We start from the raw sequence: 16303 nt of genomic DNA, 5'->3' as shown, positions 1-16303 counted from the left end.
TTTGTAATCTTTTCTCGAAATCGGTGGCCGAGACTGTTTGATTTGCAGGCACGGAACCTTAGGCAGACTAGATTACCCGATGCGGTCTAGTGCCAGCAGCACCCAGATCTCCAACTTGAACTCCGTGAATGTTGGCGACTGACTTGCTTCACCTCCCCCTCATTCCAAACTTTTGTTGAATTGAACGACGCGTTATAGCGATCACTCTTTATTATCTTCCACTGGACAAGGTGCTTTTCCCCCGGGATTACGGACATCGGGTTGTGGCCACATCGCGATACCGTTGCCTGGAGACACATGCGCCGGAGCTGCTCCCCTGTGACGATCGAGCAGCGCAAGTCCTCCTGGAGCTCCACACCGACGGCTTGATGAGTACCAGAGCTCTTTCGCCGGGCAGTCGTCCAAGATCGTTTGGATGCACCCTCTAAACCCCTTCCTGCGAGCCTTCTTCCGAAGCACTGTCCCGGGGCAGTGCCTGCCGATCGAGAATCATGTATGGCGGCCTTGAAACTATACCTATCCCATCTCCCCACCCCATCTGGGATGCATCCCCGCTCACAAGTCCCCGTCTTTAGGTCCTTCTAGTGCCTGTGACTGAATCCTTGGTCGGGTCGCGCGACCGCGAATCATCTCTCTTCTATTCCGACCTCGTCGTCTCCGAAGAATTTCTGGGAAGCCATACCTTGCGGGCCCCCGTCCCGAACGGAGCTGCCGGAGGGAAGGATGATTCGAACGTTCGCGACAACAGAGGAAAGGCGAAGCAGGTAACTACCGTAAATGGGCGCACAGTGATAATAAAGGAGAATTCGGTGTACAGTAACAAAGGTGGATTCAACCCCTTGACGGTCTTCCGTTCCCTCCGGGCAGCTGCTGACCTGCAGATCTAGGCTTCAAATCTCTCACTCAGGTCCAGCTGGTGTCAGATGCTCTCTACTATACCCCAAGCCACGACTCGCAGCCATGGCTGATCTACTACATCTCGCGGCCGTTGATCGGCTCGTTCGACCCTGGGAAGATCATCTCCGCCGTGGTGCCTGGGGCATTACCACACAAGAAGGTTACCGGTGGGGTCAAGCCTGGAGAGTCGGCGGGTGCGCCACAAAAGAAGGAGATCAAGTCCTTCAGTGAACTGCTCGAGCATTTCCCGATGATCGCCAGACAGATGCAGCCGGGCTTGGAGAGGCTGTTTCGAGAATTCGGAAAAGAACTGGGAAAGCCGTTGCCGCCGCCACCGTCTCGCTCGCCGCGAACGTTTGATGACTATGAGCGGGGGCGAGACCGTGACGACTTCCCTTTTGATGAGGTCGCGTCGACTCGAAGCTCTGTATCGTCTCGCAAGGATGGGCTTCCGTTCAATTCCGAGGAGTATTTCGAAGACGACGAAGACTTGATGCGCCGGAGCCTCGAGACCGCCGTGACAGCCGCGATTGACCTATTCCGGCTCGTCGACAAGCAACAATTATCTTACCTTGGCGCCACAACAGATCTCACCGGGCCGTTGGTGGAACGACTCATCGAGCGGTATGTCGCCGAGCAGGTCCATGAATCACTCCTCTTCCCCCGGCTATGCAAATTTCGCCGGCCTGAGGACGCAGAACTCGAATCTCGAATACGTCAAATGGAGAGTATAGACGTCTCGCAAGTGGGCATCTCCGTCGAAGGCGGCCGTGAAGGCAAAAGAGAGCTGTTGCGACGACTCGGCAGGGCAGTGGAAGAATTTCGGAAGATCCTAGACGGCAAAAGCCCCCACGAAATGCTGAGCATCTTGCTCGAGACCGTCAAGATTCTGTCGTATTCGGGAAGTTATGACAGACTGAATCCACAATCATCTGAAAAGCAGCCAGTCGTGACAGTCAATGCCGACGTATTGGTTTCCCTGCTACTCGTGGTGGTCATCCGGTCCCAGGTCAAGCATCTTCAAGCTCGACTCCTATACATGCAGCATTTCATCTACATCGATGATGTTGATAGTGGCGAAATGGGCTACGCTTTGAGTACATTCGAAGGCGTTCTCACCTATCTAGTGACCGATTCGGCTGGTCTCCGAAGGTCTAGTATTCGGAATAGGCGCCTTTGGAGTGCTACCAAAGCTGGACGAGTCAATGACATGAGAGCCATCCTTGAACCCTATGGTGATGATTCGGCTATAGACGAGACGCCCAGCGAACACGACGAAACTTCTGTCTTTTTCAATACCGATGCTCACGACTCTGAACGCCACTTCCGCGCCGTTTTGCCCATGCGCAACAGCAGATCTGATGGCCATGTTGACCTGAACAATCCGCCTGAAGCTCCACCACTTTCACATGTCTTCCCTTTCCAGACATGGGCAGATGACTCTTCCCACACCGATGTGCCCCGTCGTGTCAAGAAAGTGTCAATGAATGTTCGCAGCTTCTCAGAATCGTCTGGTGTTTCGATGATTTCGCGAACCACCACCCTGGACTCAATCAGCAGTGCTATCGAAGGAGACAGCTCGATCGAGACACTGACCAAGACGCAAGACCCTGCTGGTGATTCTATCCCCATGATGGCTGTGGAAAACCGCCGGGCGGACGCCTTGAGGTATTTGCTCAGCCTCGAGGAGTATTATCCGCTAAATGACATCCTGGAGGACACAAATACTGACGGGACGACATTACTCAATGCCGCCGTTCAGCTCGCTCATACGGACATAGTTGATATCTTGCTTGATTTTCTTTTCGCGTCGGCTGACAAGGATGCCATTTCCTCGTACTTAGGGATGGCAGATGTGCATGGGCGTACCGTTGCCCACTATCTGTTCAGCTCACCATCGGTGATGCATAGACTGAATGGACTTCTTCCCTGGACACAACATGATAAGCACGGGCAAACGCCGCTTTTTGCCCTGTGTCGATCTTACGACCATCCCAATTACAATGCTATGGTGAATGATGCATTGACAGCTGCCCAAAAATGCCAAAGGGATGGCAAGCCTTTGCGACTGGATGAGCACGTCGACTTAAGGGGCAATACACTGTTGCACATCGTCAGTGATCCGGGAATCACCATTCGAATCCTTCGAGAGAGCGATTGCGATCCAAACGCCACAAATGACAAGAGATTCACGCCGTTGATGATGGCGAGCAAGTACGGCCGCACCGACCAGGTGCGGATCCTGTTCTTGGATCCCCGCGTGGACGTTCATCTCAAAGAAAGCCGCGGGCTGACCGCCGTGGAGCTCGCAAAGGACGACGAAGTTCGAAACCGCATTGACGATCTGATCCTCGTCTTGCAACCTCCATCGGTAGCAAACGAACCATCCGGCCGTATAACCACCGTAGTCCGGTCGTTCTTCGTCGAGGACGCAACTGTCCGCTTCGTCCTGAAATCCGGTGCGCCGCACCGAAAGCCAGATAACGCCACTGGGCCAAGCTCCACAACGACATACACGGTCACCACCTGCCGCCGCAGCCTCGCCGACTTCGAAAATCTTGCCAAATGGCTCTCCGTCGAACATCCAGCCTCCTACATGCCGTCACTCTCTGGTTTCCGCAACCCCTTCCAAATCCACTCCAAGCCATCCCGCGCCGTGCTCCACGACATGCAAGAGAAACTGGACCGCTTCCTCAAGACCCTCCTCACGCACCCCACCTTCTCCACTCACGAAATGCTCTGGGAGTTCATCCTCATGCCCGAGCTCCAGCTCGAAATGATGGCCGACCGTTCCCAACACAAGGCGCTAGCTCTCACCGAGTCAATCGCCGACGACTACGAGGAAATAACCCAAGACGGCATGCGCGAGACCGAGCAATTCGTATCGCACGCGCAGGAAGCAGTACGAGGCGTACACGCCAACACCCGCAGCGTCATCCGACGCGGCCACGCACTGCACAACGCCGCCTCCGACATGGCCGACGCCGCGTCGCTAGCCTCATCCGCAATCTCAACCCTCCAAGAGCCCACCTGCGCACTCCCAACCGCCCACGTCGACGCCTTCGCCCGCTACGCTTCATACCTCTCCACTTCCGCCTCCGACTCCTCCCCACTCCTACAGTTCCTGGCCAGCCTCTCCGCCATCGACAACACCACAACCGCCATCCTAAGCTCGCTCACCCGCCCCGTCAAGCTCATCTCCTCACTCGCAGCATCAACCCGCGCGCTCTCGCGCTCTCGCTCCTCCCTCATATCCTCTTCCCTCCCCCGCAAATTCAACATCAATCTCCCCGGCCTCGAAGAATCGCGCCAGAAATCCGCCCGCGACCTCGAGAACAAGGTCCAAGAATCCGAGGCCCAAGTCGCCCACATCTCCCGCGAGATCACCTGGAACAAGGACGTTGTCGTCGGCGAGCTGGCCGGGTGGACCTCTTGGCGGGAGCAGATCGGTCGTGATGCGCTGCGTTCGTTCGTCAAGCATACGTTGGTGCGGGAGAGGGAGAGAGGAAAGCGACTTGAGCGGTGTTTGCGAAATGCGAGGGATGGATAAGCAGAGTGAGGGGGTAAAATATATAGATAATTTTCTTTTTGTTTCTTTTTTTTTTTCCTTTTCTGTAGAATTAGTCCTTTGGCGCAGTTTTGTTATTCATTTTTCATTTCCTTTTCCTCTATTTGTTTTCTCTGTTTCTTTTCTGTGTTGTTTGCTTTGTGTCTGTATTTCTGACCACTAATTATGATGACGTTATGAAAAATTACTTCCAAGAAGAAGGTAGATTTCTATAAGAAAAGTAATAAATCTAGAAACAGCCAGGGTCAAGCGTTATGCAGAAAAAGGGACAGCAAGGCGATGGGAGTGGCAAGGCAGAAGTTCATACGGTAGTTATATATATGTAGTTCCGCTACAACGATCTCGTGTAGTTTGGAATACAGCGTCAGGCCCAGAGACTCCATGGATCATCTTTTATTACGTATCTTAGAAGGACTAATGAGTCTAATGTTGTTGCTCTTCCTTGCATCATCCGAGTTACATATCTCAAGCTACTACTATACTTTCAACCTCAACACCACCTTGAGCATACTATTGATGGAATTGGCCAAGCCACAAGCTAAAAGGCTAAATCTTCCGCTGATACCAAAGCTTTCCGGCACTCGAATCCTCCTGCAGATCCAACCCCACAGCCTGGACTGCGCCTGTATAGTCTACTCGGAATTGTACCTGTATGTACGCGTTCTGTGCCGCGCCGAGCTCTGCGCCGCTGAACCAGTGGCCCAGAAAAAATTCCCCGCTGGCATGGTGCAGCTCGAAAAGGGCCATCCCCACTCGGTCACGGAAGTCGGCTATCAAGCGGCCATTTCTTATTTCAAAGGTGATCAGTGACGAGCCGGGATGGTTGTAGTGGCCTGCGTAGCTCTCCAACGGTAGAGAATGGGGAATGACTGGGCTCGGCAACGAGGGGAATAGTCGCTGCATGGCACTGCCTGTGGACTCTGATGATGGCTTTACGCCCGACGCCCGCTGCGATATGACAGATTGAGCTGGATTCCAAGGATACCCCACAATTTTGTCGAGAAGATACGAGTAAAGCTCGAGCTCCGCCTTCCGAGCTTGTATCGTATTACCCATCATCACAAACCCGAACTGTCTGCCCGGCAAGAACCCGACCATGATTCCAAACCCAGGCCAGCTGCCGCTATGCCAGTAGAGCGGTTCACCGCGCCAGCTGTGCGCGAACCACCCGAGCCCATAGGCATGATACGGTGCTGGCGGGCCAACAATGTCACTGGTGTCGGTGATGATCGTGCGGGGCTCTACCATGGCAGCATGGCCTTGTGGAGACATGGGCCCGGTTTTGTAGATCATGGCTCGGAGCCACTTTGTGTATTCTAGGACGTTGCTCACGATGGCACCTGCGCCTGTCGTGGGTCTGTACTTCATGTACGGCTCTGCGATGTAGGATTGTGTATCTTCATCCCATGTGTAGCCTCTGGCTAGGAGGCGTTTACCTCTCGGCGAGCGACAGAGCTCCTGGATATCAAAGTAGACGTCTTTCATACCGAGTGGGTCCCAGATCCGCTGCCGGAGGACAGTGCCCAGGTCTTGGCCCGTCAGTTGCTCTAGGATGTGCGACACGACAATGTACATGTTATTGTTGTAGGAGAATGTGGTTCTGGGCGCCAAGGTGAATGGGAGATGCCTCAGTTTGCGCACTGTCTCGCGGATCGACGCGTTGCATGGCTCGCGACTCATGAGGGTGTCATCTCCCGCCAATCCCGACCGATGAGATAGGGCGTCTTCGATGGTCGTGTTCAAGGTCGCAGCGTCGTCGGCCAGCGCAAAATCGTCGGGAATGAGAGAGTGGATGGGAGTGTCCCACCGGATGGGGTTTGACGTGTTCTTACTTTCGTCGATGACCATTGACATGGCGGCCGCAGTGAACGCCTTGGTGGTGCTGCATGTCGAGAACAGGGAGTTCGTGGTCATTGGTTTGTTGGGGAATTCAGCGATCCCGTATGCCTGGATAATGATCAGTGTCGAGAACCATTTGGGGTTAGAATTCTAGAGATGACGAACTTTGGAATATGTGCTGGAGCCATGGACCACCGCGATGCTTAACCCAGGAACCTTCCATTTGTCCAATTGCTGTTGGACGAGGAGGTCGAACTCCGCGGTGAACGGAGATCCTTCGCTTCTGATTACCATGATCAAGTGGAGGAATGTTAATGGACAATGTAAAGGGTCAAAGTGCTGTAGAATGATCGGCAATTGAGAAACCAGAAGGAGGATGATGAGGGGAAACGGGGAATAAATGGGCTTCCCTCTTAGGCAACGACTGCAACCCTGGTGAGATTTATCTATCCCCGAAGCATCCTAGGTTCCCTGATAATCAATCGCAACAATCTCAGTGGTCAACAGTCCCAGATTACGGCAATCCTTCGTGGATATGCTACCCAATACTTGAGCTTCCTGGAGCTCGCAATTCAGGGAAGTGGCGTGTGTCGAAAAATATGCACGTATGTGTATACAAGTAAACCACCTGAACTAACAGATGGTGGACAGACAGCTTAATAGCGCAAGCATTAGCCAGTATGGAATTAATTTGACCTGACTGTACTCCTGTTGAACCCATCCGACTAATATACATAATGTACAGTGTGCGACTAATAATGGACAAGACATGACCGGGCTCAGCCTAAGGATTTAGCTTGCTTTCTGACCCTGCGATTTCTCGCATGAAAGCAACCTATTATATTAGATGCTCTGGCTGATTCTTTTTCCGAAGTGAGAGTATCCTATCTACTACCTCTCCCAACAAATTGAACGACTATGAAACCTTTTCAAAGTGAGCCTAGCACAAAAGGAGAGATAGAGACACCGGAGCCATTTGGCATATCCTCTCCGTATCAAACACACATCAAACAGTCGCCTATCTGAAAGTACACTCAGGACGCTTAGACCGTGATGCGTAGTGTTGTTTAAGTGTTATATCCATCTTCGAAATCGGCCAGAAGCGAAGTCGTCTGCTCAATAGGCGGCAGTCCAAAGAGAATGCTCGAATCAAAGGCTATTGCAAGAAGACTCGTCGGTCTTTTTTTACCGTCACCTTGTGACCTGGTGTTCGAGGTCGCAGCGCCTAGATTGGCCCCATAACTGGAAACCGGTGTCAGCGGGGATTTTGTTGGCTGCAGGGTGAGTGGCGAGATAGACGGGGATGCCGCGGGAACAGAAGAAGTATATCTGGACTGGTTTGTCAATGTTGAAGTTGTTGCCGTTGTTGTAGTCATCGGTGACAGAGTATCAGTCGCACATGATGAAGTCTCCAGCAGCGGCGAGCCCCAAAAACCGGGCGACGGGATTTCTATGACATGCGAGCTATCCTTCGTGCCCTCCGCCACAGGAACGGCTTTGAGCGAGGAGACATGTTTTAGTGACGATGGGACGACTATTGGCTTGTGAGTAGATACCCGATTCTCCCTTTCTGGCAGCCATCCTGGGGTTGATAACCTCTTTAATGGGTCCCTGGCTCTGGTGGACGAGGCATCTGCACTGCTTGTCTGAAATACTCGAGTGACTGCGTCTCCATCCTGCTCGACAAGATATCTCACAGATGAGGAAGGATTCGCATCAAACATCAATGACTCACGACTGGCAGTCATCTTCCAGCTGGAATTGGCTTCGCTAGAACACGTGACGGAGTATCTAAGGGCCAAATCGCCCTTCTTTTTGCGCTGACGGCGTGTCCAGTACCGTCTGCATTTTATGATGCCCAAGACTAGAACAAAGGTAAAACCTGAACCAGCGAATGTAGTGACTATGATAGCGGCAGCAAGGCTTGGGATGCGATAATTACCGTTTGGTGGTGTTGAAGGGGGAGGGTTGGCCCGTTTAAGACTCTTAGCTATCGAATCCTTTTGCTCTGTAGAGCTCTCTATCGACTCCGCTTTAGAAATTATTGATGGATAAACATTGTCGGCAAGATCAAGGTCTGATTCGATGCTGTCTATTTCTCTAGTTCGTTGCGGTATGTGGTCTCCGACCAAGTCGGAACGATCTCCCACATTGACGTGCCGTTTCATCCATATATTCGGTGTGATAAGCGACAGAAAGCGACGGTTCGTAAACTCCAAGAATTTCAAAAGCGCATTTTCATTCGTTGGTTTGACAGTCGAGGGCAGGGAGAGCGCGAGAGGTATGAGCGAAACGATGGTAAGAAGGATGAAAAGTCGCATTATGATAAGGAGTGATATAGGCTATGCCAATTTTGTAACCATAAAACTTGACTCAATGAGAGTGATCCCTGCAAGCAGGGATAAATCACCTGGATGAAAACACTCAATGGTGAGTTATTCGAGTCTGTGAAGCCGGGGGGGGAAAGCATGAGAAGAAGAGCGTTGCATGGCGCCATCGTAACTTCCTCATTTTGATGTCTGTGGTAAGGCAACACCTTACCAACTTGAATGTCGCCATATATTGCTAGTAAAGTAGCACCTACTCTCGCTGACGAGCATCGCAGCTAAACTTATCAAATATCGATGAAGAATATCCAACATTACCAGAGGATCAACACATAGTATAGAAATATAGATCAGAAGTGGGCCATAAAACAAACTAGTCCCAAAACAGCGATCGTTGGCGCCTTGGGGCCTGGCGACGTCATCGCCACCCATTTCGTCACAGCTAGATAAGGTACGCAGTTTTATTGCTGATGCAACATCAGGCAACTTCAATTCCTTGATATTTCTACTTCATCCTCAGAGTTCTCCACGAAAGTCAGACACCAATATTTAGACCGAATACCTCATCCAAATACCAATAAAATGCCTCTCGTCGTCCCAGGAATCAACAACGACATGCCCGGCGGGGACCAGGGCGACTGGTTGAACAAGCTTGCGGGGAAGAAGATCACGACTGAGGCGGTTGGTGGTGTAGATGTGAGTCTTCTAGCCATTACTGATTTGCATTATCCCATGAGATGGTTTATGCTAATGATACCGCTTTCACGATAGTCATTCGCGAAACAAGACCTACCCCAGTCGCACCGGATCTGCAAGCCCGGTGATGCGATGACAATGGATTATAGATCGGACCGGTATGTTTGATGTCTGTCTTCTAGTTGTAATAGTTTGGGCTCTGACTGTTGGGGGCTGCGCAGATTAAATGTTCACGTCGATGAGAACGGTACCGTGCGGGATGTCAATTATGGTTAGGGAGAGGGTCTACGATGCTCAGGCAGGCTGTTGGTTTCCCCTTCTTTAGTCGCATTTGTATGAATATTCTGCTTTGATTGCTTGCTATGACATTTGAAGAACGATGATAGAGTTATGAATGGAAATGAATGCTTTTGTCTAAGCTCAAAAAGCATTTCTAGCCCTAAACGGCAGTGGTAATCCGCCAAAACCATGGCATAAATGACGCAGCCAAGACTGCAGCCTACTCTTGTTTCCACCGCAAGAGAGTCAGCGAGTGCTTAGGGAAAACGTACGGACCCCTTCCATCCCAGGTGTTCTCCAAGACCCCAACCTCTTGTTTCCCCTTCATATTGGTAGCAGAGACATCGTCCGCAGTGACAGTAAACACACGGACATCTCCACTAGTCCCATCAACCTGCGTCTCGAGGTCCTGTTCCTCATGAATATTGACAACCGCAACATTAACGTAGCCATCCTCGCCTAGCGTCGCACTAACATCCAACCACGGCGTATCCTTGACACCACGCACCCACTTAGGCGAGGTTTCTCCCTCGTAAGTCCCGCAGGACAGATGCGCGCTGATAGTCCAGCCACGCATGTACTTCGAGAACAGGTACAGAGGCCACCAGGTGGTCTGTTTCGTGATGCCGTCTTTGGTCGTCATGAGGGGGGAGATGACGTTGACGGTCTGTGCGATGCACGCCATGCCGACGTCTTTGCTTTTGCGGACGAAGACGTTGAGGTACACGGCGACGGCGAGCGCATCGGATAGTGTGTAGCATTCTTCGGCGCCTTTGCTGCCTTCGGCGCGGATGGGATCCCACACGTTCCACTCGTCGAAGCAGATGGTGGGGCGGAGCTGCTCGGGTGGGACTCCGTTCTCGATTCGTGCAAGGTCGATCAGGGAGGAGGTGATTTCGATGGCGCGCTCGGCTGCGAGCGGGGCAGTGACATTGGGGAGGTGGGATGATGAGGAGGTGTATAGGTGGATGCTGTGCATATCGATGAGGGGGACAGTGCTGGTCGAGAGTGGAGAAAACGCGGGCAGAAGACAGTGTTTGAGGGTATAGTAATCCCACGACGCGGTGCCGTCTTGTCCGCAAAGGACCAGAATTAGACTAGGGTCTAGGAGTTTGAGAGCTGAACATATGGTCAGATAAATCTTCGATAAAGGGGAGAATTTTATCTACCTTTCGCCCACTGGAAGGCCTTGTGTGCGTAGTCTTCCTTGGTCATCTGCTCAACCTGCCACGGACCCCATGTCTCATTTCCCAGGGCCCAGTACTTAATCTAACTACAGTGTTAGGATACGAAGCAATGCTGAAGGTGGAAGACAAACATTATATGGTTCTTCACGCCCATTCTTGCGTCGGAGGTTGGCATAGTAGGTGTCTCTGGTGCCATTGCAATATTCGACCCAGGCAAGGGCTAGACGATGTCAGTTAGTCAAGTGAAATCGTCGAAGGTATTAAACATGGCTACCTTCGTCGAGAGTCCCTGGAATATAATTATTAATGACAGTGTTCATCAGTTTGTAGACTGCTTGAAGTTCTCACCTGTCCCAAAGTTCAAACAGAAATAGGGCTCAGTTCCAAGGGCCTCACACCACTTCATGAACTCGTCAGTTCCGAACTGATTTGTTTCCGTCCCTAACCACGCCAATTCAGGGCTAAAGGTCGTCAGTAAATGTATATCGTCATTGAGACCACATAATTGCCATAAGACGATGCGAAACAATATAAAATCAGAATAAGAGAGAGAAGAATACCGTGAAGGGCGTTGATCCTTCGGACCGACTCCATCGATCCAATGGTAAGTTGCCATGAAATTACCCCCAGGGTAGCGAACAACAGGGATATTAAGCTCTTTCAAAGCCTCGAGCACATCCTTCCTGAAGCCATTCTCGTCTGACAGCGGGTTCCCAGGATCGTAGATACCCCCATAGATGCAGCGACCCATGTGCCTGCCACCGCGTGTCAGCTCATAGTTCAGTCCTGGGAGACAAAGTTAGAGCAATGAACATACTCTGTAAAACCAGCATATATATTGGGATTGATTTTGGAAATGCGCCGGTTTGAGTGGACGGAAATCCCAGGCGCCTCCGCGCTACTGAGCTTCGTGAAGGTTGTCATTGGGTTTGATAAATGGCGTGTTAAGACACCGGATTGATTCGCAAGAGAAAAGAAAGATCGATAACTGGTATAAGACCACAAAGAAAGTTCAATGAGTAGACGAATGAGTCCCTTGAAATAATAGTTGCAGACGTCTTCACAGACAGTAATTATAACGTCTGCCGGCCCCGCCAATTCATATAGGTAATTCCCCTGCGGGGTCGTGCCTGACGCGGCCAAGTAACATCTATCACAAGGCATTTCAACGGGTGCTAAGACCGGGGACGATATAATATACTTTGGCGCCAATTCCTTAGTACAGGGAGCCATGTCCGAGCCAAAAGAATCTTCCATCAATTACCGAGTTCAGATGCCTGTCTTGGTTACCCCCATCATCTTTGTTAGCTTCCACTAGTTGGCACCAACAGAAGTGGCTGAACATGGGTAGGGTCTGGATATCTTGATTCGTTGCTGCGCTGCGATAGATCGTGTCATATTTACAGGAAAGTCCCGTGCTGATGTTGGAGGATTTGAGCGAATGGCTTGGAATATTGTATGGCTTGGAGACTCCCCGCCCAGCGATGGCTCCGTCGGATTTATGCCATGTGGAGTGTGAGCATCTCGTCCCCAAGGACATGGCTCGGTTGTGCCAGCCGAACTGGGGATCTGGTATTAAAGGCTACTCATGTCCTGGACTCAGCTTGACTTCCTCGTTTTGTCAGACGCTTTCAGACTGGATTCGTCAAAAGCACTCGAAATCGCCAAACTTTTGTGATCGGGATGCGTCTGTCTCCAGCATGGTACCAGGTACATACCCAAGGGTTTTCGCGAGATAGTATGAGTCTGTACTAACGTTTCCAAGTTTCTGGTGGGCGTTTTCGCCTCCCTCGGATCGTTCCTTTATGGATGTATGAGACACAGCCATGCAGTTTACGATGTCATAACTAAGGTTCTCCACAGACGATCTGGGTGTGATCGCCGAAGTGATCGCAAGTGGATCCTTTGAGGCGAAGTTTGAAGCAGATACAACCCAGACGTATGGTCCTTTCCCATTCTCGGATTGAACAACAACAGCCAGTGGCCGGGATCAAGTCTAACCATAACGTAGTGGACTGGTTGTGTCAATGTTCACGACAGGCGCCTTTTTCGGTGCTGCATTTGCAGGTCCCACAGGCGACAAGCTGGGTCGGCGATGGACCATCACCATCGGGTGTATCATCTTCTGCCTCGGCGGCGGGCTCCAAACGGGAGCGCAGACGGTGGCGTATCTATACAGCGGAAGGTTCCTAGCGGGCCTCGGGTAATTCCCAGGATACTCAGGAGCAAAAGACAGGCTCTGACTGCTGCAGTGTTGGCTTCCTGACCATGATCATTCCCTTGTACCAAGCTGAAATCTGCCACCCCGATATAAGAGGTCGTGTAACCGCCCTGCAGCAATTCATGCTGGGTGTGGGGTCCTTGTGCGCCGCATGGATCTCATATGGTACATACATCGGGTTCCCCTCAACCAACAATGCTCAGTGGCAAGTGCCGCTGGGTTTGCAGATTGCTCCGGCAGTCTTCTTGGGTCTCTTGATTATGTTATTCCCGGAGGTAGGCGAAGTTCAAAAAATTGTTCCAGTTCTAGGGCTAATTGGTGGCAGTCTCCGCGTTGGTTGATTGACCATGGCCACCACGAAGAGGGGCTGAAGACCCTCGCCAGGCTCCATGCCCATGGTAATGAAGATAATGCCTGGGTTCGGGCGGAATATAATCAAATCCAGGAAACCATCACATTCGAGCACGAGAACGAGGCCAAGTCCTATGTCGAGCTGTTCACCTCACGGTCCTCCTTTCGCCGTCTTTTCCTGTGCTGCGCATTGCAGGCATCCGTGCAGATGACCGGTGTATCCGCAATCCAGTAAGTCTTCACTGCTCTGATAAGACCAAAGCGGAAGAAATAAGAAGCTGATTGCAAGTTATTCGCAGATACTATTCTGTGACGATCTATGGGCAGATTGGAATCACGGGTGACAAGACACTACAATACCAAGCGATCAACTCCATCATCGCGCTGGTGGCACAATTTCTCTGCATCCTGTTCATCGACAGGCTCGGCCGTCGCTGGACGTTGATCTGGGGCAACCTCGGAAACATGGTCACTTTCATCGTTGCATGCACGCTGCTGGCTCGGTTCCCACCAGAAGTTGAGAACACGGGAGCCCACTGGGGCTTCATCATCATGACATGGCTTTATAACTTTTCATTTTCGTGCACGTGTGGTCCTCTTAGCTGGATCATTCCAGCCGAAGTCTTCGATACTCGAACGCGTGCTAAGGGGGTTTCGCTTGCCACGATGACTTCTTATGCCTTCAACACCATGATTGGCCAAGTCACTCCTATTGCAATGGAGAGCGTGGGGTACCGTTACTACTTCGTTTTCATCATCTGCAACTTCACGAATGCGGTGTTCTTCTGGTTGCTGTTGCCTGAGACTAAGAAGCTGCCTCTTGAAGAGATGAATTATCTGTTCTCGAATTCCCCGTGGATTGTTGTGGGGTCAAAGAAGGAGGACTACGTCCCTCGTGATCTGGAACGCAAGGTCATGGAACAGGAAGAGAAACAGCAGGTGATTATGGCGGAAGAGGAAGCCCGGCGGTCGAGCAATTGAGACAAACATGTGGAATGAAGGAGATGTTCGGAGGAAAATATCGACTACTAGTGAATGATATATTGTTTTTGGAATTCGTGTGCCCTAATTGTATAATCAAATGTATGCCACCCAGTGATGACTGAAAACAGACAAAGTATTCCATGTCGGAAAGTGCACTGCCATGTGGAAATTAGTACTAGTGATGATCATGAAAAACACACATTCGGATGTACGATCGGAGTCAATAGACCTGTGTACTAGAGGGCCACTGTCAACAGCACTGGTCAACTTGTACGCTTCTGTTGATGGAGAACCTTTGAAGGTTCTGTAATAGCGTGAGATGACATGGGCTAGGAGGGGCCATGTCGTGCTCTGGTATTCGACGAGGAAACTGCGCATTACTCCGAATCGGAACTGTAACCAGCTAAGCCAAGAGAAGTAGACGGAGGTGGCGAGGTTTGTTTCGCTTGCGATTGTCCCGAGTCTGCCTTCTCTTCCTCCTTCGATGTCTCGTTTGCTAGACGTGTCGAATTTGTGGCACCTTGAACGGGAGGCTTCGGGGGCGGGGCGGAACCGGATGACTCCCTGCTGCCTTCGTTGCTTCTCTTGGTTTCATCTGCATATTTGTCCGACTTCAGTTCTTTAGCAGGGGCCCCTTCCTCGGCACCGTCACCCATGGACTTTCGCTTCTTGCCGGGAATAAGAAGGTTCTTATTCTTATCGCGCCGCCTTTTGCGCGCCGGTATCTTCCACTCTTCCCCCTCAGCTGGCGGTACGACGTCCGCGGTATTGTCCTCCATAAGAGCCTTCTCTGCCTCCTCCCGTTGCCGGCGAAACACCTCGAGCTGCTCGATGGTCTCCTTTTTGACGGCGGCTTCCTGGGCACGTGTCGACTCCATGATCGAGTCGAGGAAGTCAACCTCATCTTCATCCAGCGAACGGAATTGATTCTTCAATTTGATCTTCTCTTCGAAAGCTTCCTGCTTGGCCACTGTTTGCCGGAACAACATCACCCTAACATGTCAACCCAGGGTATCCGGAAGCACGCGATTCCACCTCAGCCTCCCTGGAATATGCCGTAACTCACTCTTGTTCTGTTCGAGAACTTCAAACAAGCTTTTCCCGCCATCTTGCCTGCTCAGCTCGGCCTTTCGTTGCCGCTCCTCCTCCAGCTCATGTTGTACGCGAAGCCATTCCTCGTCGCGTTCTACTGGTTCTTGGTCTGTCCCCGCGGACACGAACCCTGATGACATTTTCAGCTGTCCGGATTGCGTAAGTAGCTAGCTCAAGAGCAGCTGTCCGCTTAGATAAACCGCTGTCGTGCTCGTAGTAGATGGGAAAAAATTGGATAATATTACACCTCTCCAAAGTCGTTCGAACCGTGTTCGGGGCTTGCGGAGCCAGTGGGGCGGAAGACGGCGGCAGAACAGAGCGGTAAAGAGCGGTAAAATCCAGGCGATACTGTGGCCAAATCGATGACGACTGGCCTATAACAGTTTCCGCCACATTCCCGGTGGGGGAGGCGGGTATTTTAGGCAAAATACCTGGCCATAAACTCCGATGATGTATGTGGGAAGTTTAGAAACAGGTCTAGATGAAGATGGCTTAGGTGTAGTTACGGAGGCTGAGGTCAAATCTGCTGTGATCTGGGAATCGTAGTCAACCACCAAGAGATCATCGATATCCAACAATTAGACATTAAATGTCCATTGTAGAGCTCAATTGCTTTAGTTCTTCGACAGATATCGGAGATAAGTCAGCGACTTAGCACGGAGCACGGAGTACTACCCTGGGTAAAATGAAACCGCCCGCCGGGTAATTGCTAGTTAAGGAGGGGCCCCATTGCGACGATGAATTGGGGTTAGTTGCCCCTCAGTCGACATCATGCTCCCCGCCTTCCCCCCAGTGGCATGCTTGGGGTGCGCGACCATAGGAACGTACAAAGCCTCCGGCGCATCCCTTCTGTGTCTTTTCT

General features: G+C 51.4%; 7 protein-coding genes across 7 annotated transcripts; 3 read left to right on the top strand and 4 right to left on the bottom strand.

Annotated features, from left to right (window-relative positions):
• The first annotated feature begins 179 nt into the window (after positions 1-179).
• Positions 180-4547, top strand: BDW47DRAFT_102133 (putative VPS9 domain protein). The gene is made up of 3 exons (XM_024811795.1): positions 180-493; positions 576-825; positions 888-4547. The coding sequence occupies exons 1-3, from the start codon at positions 416-418 to the stop codon at positions 4445-4447; spliced, it is 3888 nt and encodes a 1295-aa protein (XP_024674049.1). The 5' UTR covers positions 180-415; the 3' UTR covers positions 4448-4547.
• Positions 4548-4818: 271 nt separating this feature from the next.
• BDW47DRAFT_102132 (beta-lactamase/transpeptidase-like protein) lies at positions 4819-6689 on the bottom strand. The gene is made up of 2 exons (XM_024811794.1): positions 6470-6689; positions 4819-6412 (listed from the first exon to the last, which is right to left on the bottom strand). Exons 1-2 carry the CDS (start codon positions 6596-6598, stop codon positions 5012-5014), a joined length of 1530 nt encoding a protein of 509 aa, XP_024674048.1. The 5' UTR covers positions 6599-6689; the 3' UTR covers positions 4819-5011.
• Positions 6690-6993: 304 nt separating this feature from the next.
• On the bottom strand, positions 6994-8919 carry BDW47DRAFT_102130 (uncharacterized protein). Its single transcript, XM_024811793.1, has one exon. The coding sequence runs from the start codon at positions 8623-8625 to the stop codon at positions 7372-7374; it is 1254 nt and encodes a 417-aa protein (XP_024674047.1). The 5' UTR covers positions 8626-8919; the 3' UTR covers positions 6994-7371.
• A 185-nt stretch (positions 8920-9104) lies between these two features.
• Positions 9105-9779, top strand: BDW47DRAFT_102128 (uncharacterized protein). The gene is made up of 3 exons (XM_024811792.1): positions 9105-9327; positions 9403-9485; positions 9549-9779. Exons 1-3 carry the CDS (start codon positions 9214-9216, stop codon positions 9601-9603), a joined length of 252 nt encoding a protein of 83 aa, XP_024674046.1. The 5' UTR covers positions 9105-9213; the 3' UTR covers positions 9604-9779.
• Positions 9615-11910, bottom strand: BDW47DRAFT_5206 (alpha-N-arabinofuranosidase). The gene is made up of 7 exons (XM_024819220.1): positions 11611-11910; positions 11354-11548; positions 11142-11254; positions 11068-11082; positions 10925-11013; positions 10776-10875; positions 9615-10725 (listed from the first exon to the last, which is right to left on the bottom strand). The coding sequence occupies exons 1-7, from the start codon at positions 11715-11717 to the stop codon at positions 9827-9829; spliced, it is 1518 nt and encodes a 505-aa protein (XP_024674045.1). The 5' UTR covers positions 11718-11910; the 3' UTR covers positions 9615-9826.
• Positions 11911-12294: 384 nt separating this feature from the next.
• On the top strand, positions 12295-14536 carry BDW47DRAFT_5190 (sugar porter family MFS transporter). Its single transcript, XM_024819216.1, has 7 exons — positions 12295-12503; positions 12559-12604; positions 12657-12732; positions 12805-12996; positions 13046-13289; positions 13340-13596; positions 13665-14536. Exons 1-7 carry the CDS (start codon positions 12477-12479, stop codon positions 14344-14346), a joined length of 1524 nt encoding a protein of 507 aa, XP_024674044.1. The 5' UTR covers positions 12295-12476; the 3' UTR covers positions 14347-14536.
• On the bottom strand, positions 14395-15792 carry BDW47DRAFT_5177 (PSME3-interacting protein). Its single transcript, XM_024819213.1, has 2 exons — positions 15416-15792; positions 14395-15319 (listed from the first exon to the last, which is right to left on the bottom strand). Exons 1-2 carry the CDS (start codon positions 15579-15581, stop codon positions 14727-14729), a joined length of 759 nt encoding a protein of 252 aa, XP_024674043.1. The 5' UTR covers positions 15582-15792; the 3' UTR covers positions 14395-14726.
• Positions 15793-16303: the final 511 nt, after the last annotated feature.

The sequence above is a fragment of the Aspergillus candidus genome (assembly GCF_002847045.1).
Source record: "Aspergillus candidus strain CBS 102.13 unplaced genomic scaffold BDW47scaffold_10, whole genome shotgun sequence".
NCBI lineage: Eukaryota > Fungi > Ascomycota > Eurotiomycetes > Eurotiales > Aspergillaceae > Aspergillus > Aspergillus candidus.
This window is presented reverse-complemented; position numbering and strand designations above follow the sequence as displayed.